Here is a 19,077-nt window from a genome sequence, read left to right as displayed (position 1 = left end):
CATTACTCAGAAAATAAGGTTAACATGTCCAGTCCTACTATCAAAAAACAAAACAAAAGACTACATGGTATTGTCCAAAGGCTCTTCAGAGTCTCCTTACCTGGCCATTTTGGCGTGCAAGGCAAGGGCTAGGCGGCCCTAGAGAAGGTATCAGAAACCAGTGTAGCCTGAATGCTCCTCAGCTGCCTAAGAGGCTTCACCTTCAGAGACAGTGACAATCGGGTAGTTACTGGGAGCCGGGGAGGGAGGGGAGGCGGGGAGGGGGCACGGGGGCGGCGTGGTAACAGACTTATCCTCTGTACTGAGATATACAAACAAAAGGAATTTTCCTCTCCCTAGCACCTTTGTTCCGTAACTTTTCTTTCATTTCATCTGTGATATAATAGGACAGAAGTGAAAACATGAGGTTCACATCTCTTCTTCAGAGTCATCTGTACTTTTCACTGACAACATAGGGAAAAACTAGGTCTTTACTAACGAAAGTGCAGAGAAGTCTCTTCCTTCAGGATCAGAACATACATAGCAATTTAAAGCCTATTTTCATCCCTAAAACTGTGAGTCTTTTAATGGCCTAGCCAATTAAATGATAATTTTTTTTTGAAAACGGCCAACCTCACTTCAAGGTATAGAATGTATAACATTTTCTCTAGCGTCCTATGCAACAGATAACTAAATAAATTTTCCAAGTCAAAGGTCTCAAAATAGATTTACAATAAGTGTCTAAAAAATGTCTAAATCAACGTGACCAGAACATAATATAACGTTTCTGGGGATTCCGTCCTATTCTGTGGGCGCTAATCAAGTTCTGCCTGACAAGTGCCCAGGCCTCTCACAGTACAATATCTTAAAGGGAAGAAGAATAACCAAAACAGGGCTTTCAAGGGTATTACCAACTACCTCTTGCTTATAGAGCTTACAAATGCACTTTTCGCTGATTCTATCATCATTTTGTACCTTCAGTTACTGTCTATTTTGGAACCATAATCTTAACTATGGAGAGCAAAGCATCTTCTTGGAAGAAAACTGTTGCATACCTGTATTGTCTATATGCCTATCCCCACTCCCGATTCAGACAACATACCATATTACTGATGTTCGTGATAATGATCTAAACCATCAAGAAAATGTTACATAAGGCATGAGATGAAGGAGTGGGAAGAGGATCAATCCTGCAGAAAAATCACCACCATAAATATTTGCCTTGAACGGTACAGAAATTCAAATCTTCAGAATAATGTGGTTTCCAGGTAATCCAAATAGTTAAAGACTTACTGTCGGCCACATTTTCAATATTTTATCTAATGATAACACATCAATGATGATGACTGTAGCAGTTTAATACATGTCTGCAAATTCTTTGACACGCCTATAGAAAGGTGGGTCCACATCCTTGAATTTAGGTAGGTTTATAACTCCACTTGTTTAAGAGAGAATAGAGGAGTAACTCTATGTGACTTCCAAAATTAAATTATAAAAGACAATGCAGTCCATCCAATTTGCTGGAATACTCACATCTAGGGCCCTAAGCCACCACATAAGATTCTAACTAGCCTGACCCTATAAGGAAGCCAAGCCATGTGGAAGGGCAACTGCTGACACTCTGGTCTACAGACACCGAGCCTTTAATCATCCCAGCCCAGGTGCCAGGCATGTGAATCCAGTCACACACCACCCATGCGCCCCTAGCCTTCTTGCCCCAGAAGTCCCAGGAATGATGGACAGAGACAGGCCATCCTACAGTGCCTTGCCTCAAGTCCAGACCCACAGAATCTATAAGCATAAAAAAAAGCTGCAATAGGAACTGCAACAACCATAATAGCTAACACTTAACTATTCCAACGTGTCAGATATTGTTCTTATACCTAACGTAATTCTAACAATTTCTTGAGGTGGGTGTAATTAAGATCCCTATGTATCACATGAGGAAACTCTACTTGACAGAGAGGTTAAGTAATTTTGCTAAGATTACAAAGCTAGTGAGTGGCACAGGTCGCGGGTGAATACAGGTTTCCAGCTCTGCAGTCTTAATCATTAAGCTCCAGAGATAATTACTGAAATTAAAAAAAAAAAGATATCAGCAGGGCACATCACAATTAGCCCATTAGGATCCCCTCCCCACCATCAGGCAGGACATTACATCATATTTTCTCAATGTAAACAGACTTCTAGTAAGATAGACCCCCACACTTCTATTAATTCTTTGGTTGCCTCTTTGCCCTTCATATCCTCCTAATCTGTATTTAGCCACCCTCCCCAGCAGAGAATTCTTCTAAGCTTCTAGAAGTCACGATATGTGCAGTTTAAGCTCATTTCAAAGTGCAAATAAAATAAATACTTGAAAGACAGTTATGAATCTTTTCTTGACCTTCTCTTCTTAGAGCAGAATGAACCCAGTTCATTTGTCTCTTGTTTTCCAACATCCGAATACATTACGTTCCTTTTATAGAATATGGATTCCATGGGGAGCAAAGGATATACACCCCACACCGAGTCCAGTTCCTGGCACATGACAGACCCTCAACTATCAGATGGATGAACTATATATCCTTTTATTGTACCCCATCAAATTCTCCACCTCAGTATTGACTTGTACAATCCAGAGTTATTCACTCAACAGATATTTAAGGAGGAGTGAGTGATTCTGTATCTAAATTTCTGCCTAATTTATATTCTGTCCAAAAATAAGAAATGTCATGTTCCCTTATGTTTGGCGTGTACATTTCTCTATAAGAGAATTGAAAATATTCAAAGTAAATTCAATTAGCGTATTTGTGACTACTGCCTAAATAAATTACTAAATTGAATACTAGAAATTTAGTATTTTATTCTATGAACAATTACACATAACCCATTTTTTGTTCCTAAACTAATAAAGTGACTTTAGTCACATAATAAATGTCACTAAAGTATAAATATTTGTCTTTATTTCAATTTTCTTTCTCCAAACTCCTGGAATTTATTTTGGATAAATCTGCAAGTAAGAAATGTTAGAATTTGGGGAAATTTAATGCCTCAATTCAGGGCGAAGCTGATATGTATCTCAGAGTAGACTTTTTAGACTCTATTCTTAAGTTTTTTGATGACTACCATACAGGCTCCACTCTAAAAGTCAGCTAAGGTAAATTTATTCACCATTTTTATGCCACTTACCGCTCATTTCTGATCTGCCAGTCCAGTCAATACCACAGGAGGATAAGCCTGACAGGATTATGCCCTTTAACAAACCTACTAGCTTGTACAAACTTGACACCCCCATTATCTTCAAGGTTTGTAATGGTTTTGTGACTTTTTAAAAATTGCTTTCCCAGGTGTCTTAATTGAAGCTTATTGTGATTTCAGAAGGTATTTTCTTTGACCTTTTTAGATAAAAGGACCATTAGACCATTTCTCTTTTCAAGAAGCTAGATTGGTTTTACATGCGTTTTTCTAAAATGAATTTAACGCTGTGCACTGAGTACCCTGCGTCTTACTAATTTCCATAAAAAGCACATTTTCTAATCTCTTTGTCTGCCCTTCTTCTATCTTCCAACCTTTCCCACATCAACAGGATGAGCAATCAACCTATAACTGCAGTGATATTTAGGAGGACAGGGCCTTGCCGGAGGATTTCATATTCTCTACTTTTCCCAAGACCCCCAGATAGAGGAGGCTTGCTCACGAAACACCTGGTTCCCAGAGTCCTCCAGAACACAGCCCCTGTCAGAAAGGAAAAGGCCTACCTCACGTCTGCTTTCAGGGGTCACATTCCTGGGTCATACCACCCAAAGCAGCCCTCATAGCTGAAAAGCAGCAGCTGAATGTGAGATGCCTCCTTCCTCCCTGGCACGTGGTCACTGGGTGTGTTTAGAGCCCCCACCTCACAAAGAGGAAGCAAAGCGAGCTTGGAACACAAGATATCTATCATCCCTGTCTTGCTGGGCTTATTCTGAGAAGGGTGAAGGAAAGGTGGGAGGAAGGAGGGAAAGAAGAAAGGACAGACTAGGTCAGAAGAGGTGCAAGAAAACAGAAGTGGGAAGACCTGTTATGTGGGTGGCTATCACAATAGTCCAGGAGACAGGTAATTAGCCCTTAAACTGGTTTAGCTGTAGAGACACGCAAAGGAAGGGAAAGTATGCAAGAAGTATTTTGGAAGTCAACTGCAAGGACCTAAAGACTGACTGGATGTAGGGTGGGCAAGGAAATGAACCTTATTACAGCTTACAGAACACTTTCAAATGAGTCAGTAGGATGATGCAGTGTGGAATGGTATCTAAGCATGTGCAAACACTGGAGAGATGAACAAGGGCCAGATGCCTGCCTCTCCTTGACAAAGGTTGGTTCAGCAGTGGAACAGATCCAAGGTGGAGAAGTCCAGGCTGACCTCTGATAGTCCTCTGTAGGAGAAGGACCTTTCTGTGCTAATTGCACCCAGGCATTTCTATTTGCTTCTCTTGAGGGCCAGATCCCTGGGAGAATCCCAATAATGGAACATCTTTAGAAACGGCAGACATCTCTTGATAATGGCCTGGTAAGCTTTGCTGCTAGCATAACTCAGTTGCCATGCTGACCCGCCTTTCAAATGGAATGAGCCTCCAAAAACAGAACTGGCAAAATGAGATTCAAGTGAACAGAGCATTCCCAATCAGTTCACACCAACCCTCCAAGGGAGATGTGGCACATTTCATTCAAAATGTCCCTGTCTTAACCTCTAAAGTCTAGTGGTGTTGCCATCAGACAGCAGAGCCAATCTCACTGTAGAGCAACACTGCTTAACAGAAATTGCTGCCATGATGGAAGTGGCTATTAAGCACTTGAACTGTGGCTAGTGTGACTGAGGGCCTGAATTTTTCATTTCATTTAATTTTCATTAATTTAAATAGCCACAAGTGACTAGTGGTTACTACGGACAGTGTAGGTCTAAAACTTGAAAAAAAATGGATGAAGGCCAGATCACATTTGTCCTAAACTGCTAGGAAAAAAAATGTCATGGAGCTTTATTTCTCTACTGTGAGGAAGCTGAATCTCTTAATATTTCAACATCTCCTCAAGCAATTTTCCAGCACTGAGCTTTCCTTTGGTCATTAATACAACTACTTATCAATGTGCCTCCAAAACACCTCCGTTTGGAGGTTCCTCAGAGACCCGAGCTTAACCAGCCATCCACTGCAGGAACCTCCATGACATCCTCGAGTATGTCTATGGTCCCTAAATACGTCTATGCAACTTTACCAAGTGCCCCGGGTAGCAGTGAAACTTACCGTCAGGAGACGCAGAGCACTGAAATCCAAAGATGCTGTTCCAAAAAGATACTGAGAAAGCAGAAAACAATTTTTTAAGAAAACTATTTTGTACCAAATTTCACCTCTTTTGTAGCTCTTTCAATGACACAATGTCATTTAAGCCCCACAATAACCTTAGAAGATAAATACTTAGTAAACACATTTACTTTACAGAGCCTAAGTGATTCACCAAGGCAATATGGTAGCCACATACCCAGTCACAGCGTGGTAGACACACCTCCTCCCCACAATAATCTTCTACGGCTATCGTGGGGCTTAAATGACGGAGTGCCTGTGAAATGGCAGCAAGCATTTACTGAATGCTTTCAAGGTGCCCAGCATTGTGAGCATTACTTCACTTTGCCCTTATGCAGCTCTACGAGGGAAGAACTATTATTTTCCCCATTTACTGATAAGGCTTCAGCATGTACAATTCCGAGGTCACATAGCAAGGAGGTGGCAGGGCCAGCATACAAACAGAGCTACCTGTTCTTAATCCAAAATACTACCTCTCCTTTCTCGTTTTAACATATACTTAACTCTTAATCTATTTAACTTCATTCATACTGTTTATGTTGCTGAGTACTGTGTTTTCACTTTCTTTTAAGCTATCATGCCATGTGCTGTTCAAAAAACTCAACCATTCAGTGTAAGCCAACTCAATCACCATATGCTCAAGAATCAGAGTAACACACTCTAAAGAATTCATGGCAATAAAGATCCAAAAACTAGACCAAAAGCAAACCAATTTTATTCCCACCATGCTTGAGCAGCATGCCCAGGGACACTCTCCCTGATTGCCTGGACCAAAGTAAGCCCTCTCTCCTTTCTGCTCAGAGCTCCCACAGCACATCACACGTGTCCCATCATAGCAGCAACACATGGTAATGTCCACATGCCACACCCCTAATCTGTGAGTACTTCAGAGTGGGAACTACACCTGACAGTTTATCTGTGTATATTCGAGACCTAATAGATGGTTTATAAGATCAACAGCAAGACATACAAACTCTTAAGAGGGATAAAAGTGAGCTATAATTTAAAAATAAAATGTAAAACTATAAAACTTTTATTTAGAAAAACATTTTCAGTAGAAAATGTTTGAGACATGGGCCTAGGCAAAATGTTTTTAGATGTGACATCAAAAGCACCATCCTTAAAGAAAAAAAAAATCTATAAACTGGACTTTACCAAAATTGAAAACTTTTGATCTGCAAAAGATCCTGGGGTTAGGGCCTAAAAAGATATGCTACATACTTGGAAAAATACATACACGAGCCAGAAATCTGACTAAGGACTTGTACCTAGAATATGTAAAGAAATCTTAAAGTTCTGCAGTAAAATAAATAATCCAGTTAGGGAATGGGCAAAAAGCATGAATAGTTATTTCACCAAAAAAGGATATATAGATAGCAAAAAAGCACATGAAAAAGACATTCAACATCATCAGCCAATACTGTGGTACAAATTAAAGCCATGATAAGAGTAGAACACCTATTAGGATGACTAAAATGAAAAACAGTGACACCACCAAATGCTCGTGAGGATGCGGAGAAACTGGATCTCTCAGACACGGCTGATAGGAATGTAAAACGGTGCAGCCACTCTGGAAGTTTGGCAATTTCATAAAAAACGAACACACACTTACCATACAATCCAGCAATCGCAGTCATGGGCATTTACACCAGAGAAATAAAAACTTATGTTCACACAAACACCTATATATAAACGTTCACGAAAACTTTATGTACAATAGTCATGAACTGGAAAAAACCCATAGGTGAACGGTTGAAGAAACCATAGTGCATCCATGTCATGGAATACTACTCAGCAATGAAAAGAAACAAATGATTGACAGAAGCAAAAATTTAGATGGATCTCCAGGGCATTAGGCTGAGTGAAAAGCCAATCTCAAAAGTTCGCATATTACGTGATTATATTTATGTAACATTCTCAAAATGACAAAATTGTAGATAGAGTGAACAGGGGTAATGGTTGCTAAGCATTTAGCAACAGGGTGGGGAGAAGAAGGCTGGTGCAACCCTAGAGGTATAGCATCAGGGAGATCCTTGAGGGGACAGAATAGCCTGTACTTTGGTTGTGGTGGCAGTTACATGAATCAACACATGAAAAACCGCACAGAAGTATACACAGAGAAATACAAATGTCACATGTACATGTGAAACTGGTGAAAACTGAATATGCTCTGTGGACTGTGCCAATGTCAATGTCCTGGTTCTGCTATTGTACTATGGTTATGTAAGATGTTACCAATGGGGGAAACTGGGTGAAGGGTATGCAGGACCTCGCTACTAGTAATTTTTGCAACTCTCTATGAAGCTATGATCGTTTCAACACAAAAAGTTACAAAAAAAAAAAAAAAGGAAACGGTAGACACTTTATAAAAACAAAATGACAAAATAGAGGTACATAGCTGCAATATTGGCCAGTGAGGTCTCAAACACAGGTTTAAACACACACAGTAGGATGACAGTTTTTGAAAACTTAAATCTAATTCTTCAGTATCTTAACAAGGATGCATTTCCACCACCTTAGAGCTACTCTCCTACCCCCTCCTAAAAGTTGGGGGGAAAATGCTGGGGGAAAAAAAATGCCTGATGAATCCCTTTAGGAGTCCAGGAGTCCTGCCCTGAGTGTCCAAAATGAATATACCCTAAGATTTCACAAGGCCTAGCCATGAGGGCAGAGCCAAGGGCCTCACAAGTTAAAGGAGAACCAGCTTGGTGCCAAGACATAAACCAAGAGCAGGAGTGGCTTCCTTCCAGCAAATGCAGAGGACTGCCTTACCCACAATTGCCAAGATTTACATTGTACCTCTCCTCCAAGACGAAACAAAGCCAAGCCAACAAAATTAACTTTAAAAAAATCACTAGGCAAACAGAAAACCAAAACAAAACATAAAACCACAACAGCCTCAGTCTATTTCCAACAAACCCTGTAACCAAGTATCTCCTTTTACTTGACCTCCGTGCTACCCCTTGCTTTTCAAGGATTTTATTACCTACTAAATTCTGAGTCATAAGAACCTGCCAAAATTAATGAAAAATAGGGGGAAAATTATTGAAAACACTGCAGAATTTCCTGACCTGAGCTTCCTTATGCATTTAAAATGCAGATAGCCACCCCCACCCACCCACCCCCCCCAAAAAAAAAGAAAAGAGAAAAGCTTACTTTGGGGGAATTTTATGTCACAAATGTTAACGGGTCTTACAAAGTTACTTCTTTTAAATTTATTGGACTGAAAAATTAAACTTTTACAATTTTCACTAGCAATTTCCATTTCATGTCATTATTTTTTTCAAAAGTCTTACATTATATAGTGTTTTATCATTTTCAAAGCATTTTCACAAATTACTATGAAGAAATGCAGCTCTGGTACCTAGAGGCTGTACTTTTCAACAGAACTCTCCCCAGCCAGCCTGCTACTTTCAATTAGTTCAGCCATCTTTTCCCTAGGCCCTGGGTCCACACTTTTCCACAGCGGCAGACATCAGAAAAGCCGAGCTCTACCCACAGGAGCCTCCAGATTAACTGGCCCAGGGCAGACACTCTCAAGTCTAATCAGCAGAGTGCCTTCCCATAAAATCACTCACATTTCTGCATGCATGCGCTTTTCTTAAGGACAGCACTTTAACATCTCATTTAAACTGAAAATCCTCCATTAGCTTCCATGAAAATATGTATTTTTAAATGTTTTGATCTCCACACGCCCTTTGGAACATTAGTATTCTACATCCTCCATCACCTGCAAAGAACCTGAAAGACCAAGACTTCCGTGCATTTTAAAAAGAAGGGGCAGGGAGAGGGGAGTCACAGGTACAGCATGTTCTCTCCTATACACTTACAGGTTGACAAAGGTTTCCCTATTTATCTTGAAAAAAGCATCTCAGAAAAACAAAAGTGCATCCATACAAGAAGTAAACATCCTTATCCCTCTCCGCCCCCTCCCCGGCACCCGCGCCAACACCGTAAGGAAAAGTAGAGCCTGTGTGAGGCCTTCTACTGTACGTCTTACCCCTTTCATTCTGGTAGAATCGGTACTTTCTTTCCTTCTGGTCAAATGAATGCTTTTCCACCCTTTACTAACAGTTCAAAGTGTACTAAACTATTGTTCCCACATTATTCTCATAAAGAGCCTTCATAGTGGATACACTATAATGCTTAGAGCACCTTGGTAGGAGGTAAATGTCAGTTGCTATAGATGCTTCAAGACCTTGCAGTCTACAGAGTTCCTTAACTGTTAACCTGGGTCTGACTTCCACAGCTGCCGGGCCCAGGAGTGGTAGGCAGCCAGGGGAAATCTGAGCCAGTTTGGCAGTGACCCATAGGCCAGTTTTGGAAGCAGGGAGCCATGACTGTTTAATATTTCAAGCCCTGACTTTTTGCTTCCCGAAAAGGAAGGAAATGTTCTGGAACTGTAGCTATTAATATCCCTCTATTCTGGTTTAATTCGTTTATGGTGAACAGGTTAGCACGTAACTGTTTTAGTTAGCCGAAAGCATCTTCGACGTATCACAACTGTACCTCACCACCACCAAGGAATTCTGCAAGCAGTACAAAAACTCGATCCTCATAACCTGCCCCCGGAGAAGAACATGGGCAACCAAGGCCTCACAGAGAAAGGGAGCTGAGGGACCACGGGGACAAAACGTTGGGTCCAAACCGCATCGTCTCAGGAGGCGACACGATCAGGGCCCTGACCTCTGAAACCCCAGTCCAGGTGATCCACACGCTAACCGGGCCAAAAGCTATTTGCCACTCGGAGACAGGAAGCCGACACCGAAGCCAAAAAGGCAAAAATCTTCGAACAAAAATGGAAAGGGAAAGTCTTCCTACTAAGACTGGAAAAGCAGGGTGGGCGACGCGCGGGAGCTGTGCACGGGGACCCAGGATTCTCGGCCTGGGGCTCTAGGAGGGGAAACTTGGACGCGCCGCCGCCAGCGCAGTCCGGGCGGCGGAGGCCCTAGACGTGCGCGCCGGGGCTCCCAGGCTCGGCCGCCGTGTCCTCCAGCCCGGCAGCCTTTGGGGCACGCTTGGCCCCTGTCCCGGCGCTGGGCCCCGGCTCCGCTCGGCTGTCGTCGGCCGACGCGCCACTCTCCCTCCTGCCACGAATGTCACATTCCAAGAAAAAACAGTTCCATTTGGAAAGTTTAAATGTTTCCGCCCCGAAACCGGATTATCGTAAAGGCAGCCCTAACAGGCAAGCGGGAGCTGGATCTAACTCTCCAGTCTGTCAAAGAAGCTTGTCTAGGGAGAGAACAAAGAAGGAGCAGCAGCCAACGCGATCCGGGCGTCTGGGGCCGCGGTGCAACCCTTCGTCGCCGCCACCCGCCGGAGCCGGGCCTGGCCCGCGGGCAGGAAGGGTCCAGCCCCGAGCTCCGGAGCCCGTCGGGCGGGCCGGTGCGCGCGCCTTTGTCTCGCGCGGGGGAAGCGGCGCCGGACACCCCCTTCCGTCCCCTCCCTCGCAGCGAGACTCCTGCGCGGGCGCGCCACGGAGACTCGGACCATATGGCTGCGCCCCTCCGAAAAGGCCAGCCCCGCATCTGGCGCGCCGCACCCCGGGCCCGCACCCCGGAGCCACAGCTTCAGCCTACTTGGGTCGCGGGGCGGCAGGGCTCTGAGGCCGGGCCCGTGGGCAACAGGACCTGAAGCGGGGCAGGAAACCCGCTTAAAAACAACAGCACTGTGGGATCTCAGCCTCGGGCCCCAGGAGCTGCCCCCTTCCCTGAGCAGCAGGGGCCGGGGAGCCCGGGGCGTCTGGGTTCTCCGCGTGGGAGCCTCGGAGGCGCCCTCCCGGCACCTCGAGCGGCGGCTGCTTACCTTTCACGGCAGGCTCACAAGTTCCCCGGCGCAACTTTGTCCTCCACATGGGGCGATCATGGCTAGTTCAGTCCCGGGGTTGGGGAAGGCGGCCGCCGGGCAGCGCGCTGGACACGGCCTGGGGCAGCGCGGGGAAGCGGCGCCAGACAACCAACCCCATTCACGCAGGGCTTCACCTCCAGCCCCAAAACCGACAGGCGCTGCTGGGTCTCAGAGCTCCCCGCGCGCTCCCGCCGCCGTCCGCGCTCCCCTCTCCCCGCGCCCGGGCCGGGGAGGGTCGCCCGGGCTCGTCGCCGTAACCCCACACTCCGCCCTCGCCGCGGCGCCCGGCCGCTGGGCCCTAGAGTCCGTCCGCAGACGCCCGCCGCCCCTCCCCGGCCGCGAGACCGCCAGGACAAAAGTGCCCGGAGCCGCGGCTGACGTGTCTCCCTGAGACTTAGGAGGGCGGCAGCCTCCTTTGCTTTGTCCCTTGCCGCGTTCTGATTAATTTCAGACTCACCAGTTCTCCCTCCACTTTGTCTTTCTTCCCACCAGGCCAATGCCGGCCAAAAATCTGTTTCCGGATCTGCCCGAAAGTCTACGTTAGGTTCTGCTTAGGTTGTTTTTTTTTTCTTCTTAAGTGGAATTTCCAGGTGGAAAGTGGCCACACTTTTCTCAGCATTCCTCAGGCCCCAGTGCTTCCATCACCCACTTGAGATTGGGCGATAAGCTGCTACTATGTGCTCCGTTGACAAACAGAAGGGCCTAAACAGGCCTGGCAGCCTTGGATATGAAATGTGTTCGCAGAACCGTACATCCTCTGGCCACAAATCCGCAGGCTGTTATCTGCCTCAGCAGAGGCAAAGAAAGTAAGTGACTCTGGGAAAATGTTGCCGCACTTCTTAAAATCGGGCTGTGCTAAGAACTACTCATCCACCCCATTATGTTGGTTTATACCGCCTGCTCTCTGGGAGCCCTGATCTCGGGTGCCCGAGCCTGCCCCTTAGCACGTGTGCCTGGCTTACTTGGGCAGCTCTACTGCTTGGAGAAGAGAAAGCCGGGTAACAGTGAGGCTGCTGCCCAGGATTGTCAGTGGGGCAGCGGGAGAGTCAGCGCACACCAAGCCTCTTTTATCTGGTGATCCCTGCCTTTTTTCACCTGTTCACTAGGCCGGGCCTTCAGGGACTTCTCCCCGGATTGTGGGAATTCCCTAACTAGTCTGCCAGCAGTTCTACCCTCGTCAGTTCTGGTCGGTTGTGTGTCCTGATTCTGATTCCCCTGATGGGCATTCCTGCTGAGTAACCTCTGCTCTTGAGATAAAGCCCAAATGCAATCATTTAACAATTATTTATGAAATACCTACTCCATTTGAAGTCACCTACCCTGGTACACACAAGAAACTTAGCACACAAAAGAAACTTAGCGCAGCTGACCAGCCAGCGCTTCAAGGACCTGTTATCTAAGAAGACAAGATGTGTGAACAGAAAACAGGCAGGCCACAATGCAGGAGATCCAAGTACGGCAGATGACTGGAAAAGGCAGAGAGAAGGACTAACTTTACACAGAAGGAAGAGCCTGGGAGGGTGATGGAGTTCAGACGCAGCAGGAAGAGGAAAAGGCAGCCCTGGGCAAGCAGAGGCAACAGCCAAGAGGGAGCTGACAAGGTCTGGGTGCTTGGAAAAAAGACATAGAGGAAAGGGTTTTTACTAGAAACGAGGATAAAACAAGGGAAGGCAGAATAATAACGTCACAAAAATGTAGACCTGGAAAGAATCAAAGAGAGAGTCAACCAAACCTTTCACTTGCCACATGAAGCAGCTCAGGCATAGCTGTTGAATGACTTGTCCAATGTTACAGAACAACTTCTGCCTCAATGTGCCTTCTATCACACACCGTGAACCCCGAATCGCAAATTAGGAGCTGAAGTGGTATTTTATGGACAGTGAAGGGACCACTGATTCACCTAGCACCTACATGGATTCAGTACAAATTGAGGAAAAAGTGATGGATAGAAAAAGAAGAAAGGAAACTAACCTTCACTAATTGCCTGCTCCTATATACCATCCTATATTCTAGGAAGCAGCAGAATTTCCAAGTTACAACCATCCAGTTTAGAACAAAACAGGCATGAGCTGAGTGGAGGCTCCACCATTCAGTATCTGTGTGACGCTGAGCAAGTTGCCTAACTTCTGTAAACCTCAGTATTCTTTTTGGCAAGATGAAGAAAACAGCATCTCACAGGGTGGTTGTGAGGACTGAAGAAAGTAACAGATGTAAAATGCTTGGCACCATACATGAAGGATTCAACATACACTTGCTATTACTATTTCAAGAGATCATCTGGGATAGTTGCAGGAAGCAATGACATGTGAGGCTGATAGAAGTGATAGAAAGGAAATGAGAGATAACACATCTTTGAAGATACCAAATGTCATAAAGATACCAAATATTTGAAGCAAGATTTTATTCTTCTCGTTGATTCATTGTTTATCCTGGGGAAAAGGGCAAAGTAATCAAGTTAACCTAGACTTTGAGGCCAGTCATAGGAAGAATAGATCTTTCCGTCTTAGAAGAATGGATCATTAGACCAATGACAGATGCATCATAGTTGAAAAGAGGAAATGGTTTGAGAAAGATGCTGAGTAACTTACCGTCCTCTGGGCAAGAAGAAACAAGGAACAAGGGACTGGATGGGAAGCTAAGGATGGAGGTGTAGCGAAGAAGAGAGATGAAGCTTCGAAGATCAGTTCACTTGGGGAATGTCCACAATTGGAAAATAGGGAAAGAAGGAGGGACAAGAGGAAGAGGCTGGAGAAGTAGAAGAACTGGGAAAATTTAAAGACATGGAAGCCAGAGGAAGTTTTAAGAAGTGGGTCACTGGATCAAATGCTACAGATTCTTAGACCTGCAATGAAGTTCTAGGCACAGCTTGTGGGTTCAAGAATCTTCTGAGTCAATCAGGTAGACTTAGCCTAGACTCCTCAAATTAATACCCAGCAATCAGATAATGGCAGCACAGGCAGAAAGCACTGCTGAGGCCAATGTTTCCCTCCTGTGCCTTAACTTCCTCATCTGTCAATAAGCTCTATATCAAATGCAGAAAACAAATACTCTTTTCAGGCCTTAACTTAGTTCCTGAATCTATTGTTCAAGAACTAACGCCTGCAAAAAAGACTGAATTTGACTAGCAAGACGTCATCAGTAACATGTACACTTGTCTGGAGATTCTGATGTCTGGTTTTCATCAAATAGAAACAAGGTATGTTTACAATAAAAAATGAACACACCTTCACTAACAACAAGGTAGTGAACTAGTCCACATCGTGCTTGCTTTGGATCTATGCACTCATCCTTGGATGTCATACACTTCAGTATCCTTTCTAAAGTGACCCAAGTTGTCATTCACTCACTCCTAGAAAAGTTAAGAAGATTATGGGCCAATCTTTAGTGCTCTTTGGGGCAGCCCAGAGAGCAGTCTTTCACTCAAAACAGGACAAGTACCAGGATGTTCCAGTGATCCCAAGCTGTTCCCAACCAGCATAGACGTGGGAAGAATGTTGAGGTAACAGAGGCATCTGGATAGAGGAGAATGAGCAGGGCCTCTACAGTAAGACCTGCTTCTAGTCCATGTTCCATCTAACCTATTTCCAGACATGGAGGGTCTCAGCTTCCTCCTCTGTAAAATAGTAACACCTCATAAACTTATTGCAAGGCTTAAATGAGATAATACAGGTCAAGTGCTGGGCACATCTAGGAATTCAGTAAAAGTTAGAAACCCTTCTTTTCTCCAGTAATTTGAAATACCAAGGAATTTAAATACTCTATTAAAATGCAAATCTATTTCCCCTCTTACTTTTCTTAGCATCACCCTCCTCCACCGCCCCGGCCAGGACAAACATTGAAAGTACTTATCGGCTAATACTTTGACTGAATGGGCCCTAAGAATGGGCTTGGGCTTGCAAAGACAGAGAAGACAAACAGCAAAAGGAGAGGGGATGAACCTGACTACGTAAGGGACAGCTACTGCACACAGCCTCACCTGGGACAGGTTACTACAATTAGTAGTTCATAAGGACTGCTGAATGAACAATGATTGAATGCACCCAGGCTGCTTTGATCAAAATGCTTGTTTTGCTCCTAGAACAAGTAGGGATATTTTTTAAGTTCAAGTTTAAGCACTTTCCGAAGTGTAACTTATGAACCAAAGCATGTAAAATTTTAAACTCATGTTCCACCTCCAAATTTCTGAATCTCTAAAGGTGCAGTCCTGGAATCCACTCCTAGCACATGGAGGTTTCCAGCTGGCTTACTGCAGTCAGTCACAGTGCTCTTGCAACTCTCTTTCAGAAGTATTTGCTACATCAGAGTGTAATATGCTAAAGAGAAAAGATGATGATGAACATACTAGAGATTAATCACAAAGCATTACGGGAGCATAGAGGAATGATTGATTTTGCACAGGGAAAAAGGGGCAGGTTCCAAGAAATTCAGGTGCTGAGAGGAGGAGGAGATTTCGAGCAAAGGCATGTACACATGGAAGGAGAGCATATACTGCCATGCTTCTCAATACCTTTTCTTTTAAACTCTTCTTTTTATAAACATAAGATGGTCACATCAACCCCAGAGTTAATAAACCCCTATATGATCACCAGGCGAGAAGATTTTTTCCAAGCTTTTCTTTCAGTCCTTTGTTTTCAATGGCAAGACAGCAGACCCTTGCACAACACAGGTTTGAACAGTGCAGGGCAACTTACACACAGATCTTCTTCCACCTCTGCCACCCTGAGCCAGCAAGCCCAACCCCTCCTCTTCTTCCTCCTCCTCAGCCTACTCAATGTGAAGATGACAAGGATGAAGACTTTATGATAATTGTCTCTTCCTTAAGATTTTCTTAATAACATTTTCTTTTCTCTAGCTTAATCTTTATTGTAAGAACACAGTATTAATACATATGACATATGAAATATGTATTAATCAACTGTTTATATTATTGTTAAGACTTCTAGTCAACAGGAGGCTATTAGTAGTTAAGTTTTGGGGAGTCAAAAGTTATATTTGGATTTTCAACTGTGCGAGAGGGTCAGTGCCCGTGACTCCTGCATTGTTCAAGGGTCAACTCTAGTCTGTTTTTTCCTTCTTTTCTAAATATAAAATCATACTCTCAAATAAGCTTTTGACACATGCCCTCCCCCTGCAAACTGTTGGCAGGAGCAAAAGTCAGGGAATACTGGCAGTGCCTCAGGCAGAGGGTGCGGGGTGTACATTGCTGCAAGGAGAAGAAAGGGCAAGGGGATTAGCCTTTGTCAGGACCAAATTGACTCAGAGTGGAAGAGTGAAAAACAAAGAAGAGGAAAATGTGGAGGGTAAGTGGGAAGATACACAAGGTACAACATCTGTGTAGTTCTGGAAATATCAGGTGCCCGTGGATGAAGAAACTGCTCCTGGAACAAATGAAATGTTATGCAACAGAAGAGATCATTTAAAAACCCTGCTCATTTTGAAGCTTACCCAAGGACTCTGTGTGGATTATGAAAAAAGTTTCCCAACAAATATTTATTAAGTACCTACTGAGGACCAGGCTCTGTGCTATACCATGCTACATAGGTAGTGTGGCTGGATTATTAAGTTATAGATCTGAGGCCTGTTTGTCGGGATGTTTTTAGTTTCACACCCAGAGTGACACACCAGTCTCTTCTTGCTTGACTGCTTTCTCCTGTAAGCATATTACCTAATATGCACTAAATACATAATTTTATCTACATAAACACAAGAAACTGAAGATAGATATGCTGATGTCCAGAGAAAATGCACCTGCACCAAATGGGTAAGGAAGAAGGGTGGAGACATTGGCCCCAAACAAGCCTGGGGTCAGACACAAACTGAGACACAGCAGCTGTGAATATGAAGATCCTGGCATGCAGTAGATATTCAATACATGACGATTATTCTAAACATTATTTGCTACTACTATGACCAAAACTTTGGTAGCATTGAAAACTCATAATACTTTTTTGGCTGATCTGTTATTGCATGGTTTCTCACCCATGGCCCTCTGACATTTGGGGCTAATGATTCTTTGTTGTGAGAAACTGCCCGGTGCTTTGTAGGGATGGCCTCTACCCACTAGATGCCAGTGGCAACCACCCCCTCTACTTTCATTTATAAAAACAAAAACTGTCTCCAGACATTGCCAAATGTCCCCTAGAGGGCAAAAGTGCTCCTGATTGAGAAGCACTGAGTTAGTTGATTAATTGACATTGCCCACTTGAAAAGAAGCTCCCAAGCTTCTAATCATATTCATCATTCCATTGAGATACTGGGTGAATCCAATTGCACACTAACAGAAAGCAGCTTCAGTCCCATCCACCCTACAATATATCATATTCTATTATGATTGCTTCCCTCTCCTCTTTTCATGAACAAAAAAACTAATCATGTTTTACTCTGTTATTTCCAGTGATGATATAGACACTTTTTTGTTTCTAAAACTGGAATCATACTGAGTTTCTAAAACAACAACACAAAGCCACTATTAAAAATTAGGATTTTCACAATAACTGAAGACAACGTAGATCAGAATGTTCACCCTAAAGAACCCTTGTAATCCCCATTTTGAAACTAATTGTATGTTTCATACTGAAAACGTAACTTGTCAGTTCATAGACAGAAAGAATAGTGAGAGAAATGACCCTTCCACAATCAGTACAGCAATTTTAGTTCTTTTCTCTCCAGAAGATGCACTACAGACCAACAGTCTTATACCATTATAAAAGCCAAGAAAAGACAGAGAAGTGGGGAAATTCTCACCGTTCCTAATGACTACAGACACTCTAGATGGTTCCATTCAGGAGAAAAATTTATTTTACAGCATAAACTCAAAGTGAGGAAGGAGTTAAAATTTATATCTTTTTAAATATTCTATAAGTTATTGATCAAGAAATCAGAAAGCATTTATTGCATGTCAACCACAGAGCCAGTATCATGCTAAGTAGAAGTCTTCAGAAAAGTCCAAAGTAGAGAGAGGAATAATTAGAAATAGCTAGAAAAAATTAAGTCCTGGCCAGGTGCAGCGGCTCACGCCTGTAATCTCAGCACTTTGGGAGGCCAAGGCAGGTGGATCACTTGAGGTCATGAGTTGGAGACAAGCCTGGCCAACGTGGTGAAACTCTGTCTCTACTAAAAATCAAAAATTAGCCAGGCATGGTTATGGGTGCCTGTAATGTCAGGTACTCAGGAGGCTGAGGCAGGAAAATGGGAGGCCGAGTTTGCAGTGACGCCACTGCACTCTAGCCTGGGTGACAGAGCAAGATTCCATCTCAAAAAAGAAAAAAAAAGAAAAAGAAGAAAGAAAAAAATAAGTCCTAACTAGAGGATTAACTGAAAGCACAACAGAGTTTAAAAGAAGGCAAGGTATGTGGGAGCTATAATGGTTCATTCATTCATTCAGAAATACTGGCTGAGCACATTGACTTATTCCTGTAATCCTAGCACTTTGGGAAGCCCAGGTGGGAAGATGGCTTGATGCCAGGAGTTCAAGATCAGCCTGAGCAACATATGAAAGCCTGTCTCTACAAAAAAAAAAAAAAAAAAAAACTGGCTAGGTGTGGTGGAGTTTGAGGTTACAGTGAGCTAGGATGGCACCATTGTACTCCAGCCTGGCTGGCAGAATGACACCGTTTCCCCAGTACTACCAAAAAAAAATATTGATTACATTGATAATCCACATACTCTACTAGATGCTTGAATACCCTGGTATGGGCTTTGTTTTACTAAAACATATAAATGAGTCTACAATTACAAACTGGCCTATTTGTAATGAAGAAAAGGAGCAGACTGAGACTGCAATAACAGGGGTTAATAACTAGGGAGAAAGTGGCCATTTAGAGAAGATGAAAAAGGAAGCCTTCTCCAAGGAGATATGTAAATAAAGACCCAAAAGACAAGAAGGTTTGGCCACATAAAGGAGGCAGGAAGAGCATTCCAGCCCAGGCAAATATCA

The 19,077-nt window shown here is 43.6% G+C and overlaps 1 protein-coding gene across 3 annotated transcripts in view; it reads right to left on the bottom strand.

Annotated features, from left to right (window-relative positions):
* The window catches only part of AMOTL1 (angiomotin like 1), a 126,077-nt gene that overhangs the window by 90,697 nt on the left and 16,303 nt on the right, over window positions 1-19,077 (bottom strand). The window contains exon 1 of one of the 3 annotated variants that reach the window (XM_012444847.3): window positions 11,100-11,205. The exons of 1 other annotated variant lie outside the window; for it this stretch is intronic. In XM_012444847.3, coding sequence (XP_012300270.2) covers window positions 11,100-11,148 — 49 coding nt within the window. In that variant the 5' untranslated portion in view covers window positions 11,149-11,205. Of the gene's footprint in view, window positions 1-9,294; window positions 9,340-11,099; window positions 11,206-19,077 lie in introns of those variants that run through there. One more of the 3 variants, XM_064365434.1, reaches the window with a different exon arrangement.

Source organism: Aotus nancymaae, unplaced genomic scaffold, assembly GCF_030222135.1.
Source record: "Aotus nancymaae isolate 86718 unplaced genomic scaffold, 86718_ANA_hifiasm-v0.15.2.pri h1tg000059l, whole genome shotgun sequence".
NCBI lineage: Eukaryota > Metazoa > Chordata > Mammalia > Primates > Aotidae > Aotus > Aotus nancymaae.
The sequence above is the reverse complement of the archived record's forward strand: the minus strand, read 5'-3'. Positions and strand labels throughout refer to the sequence as shown.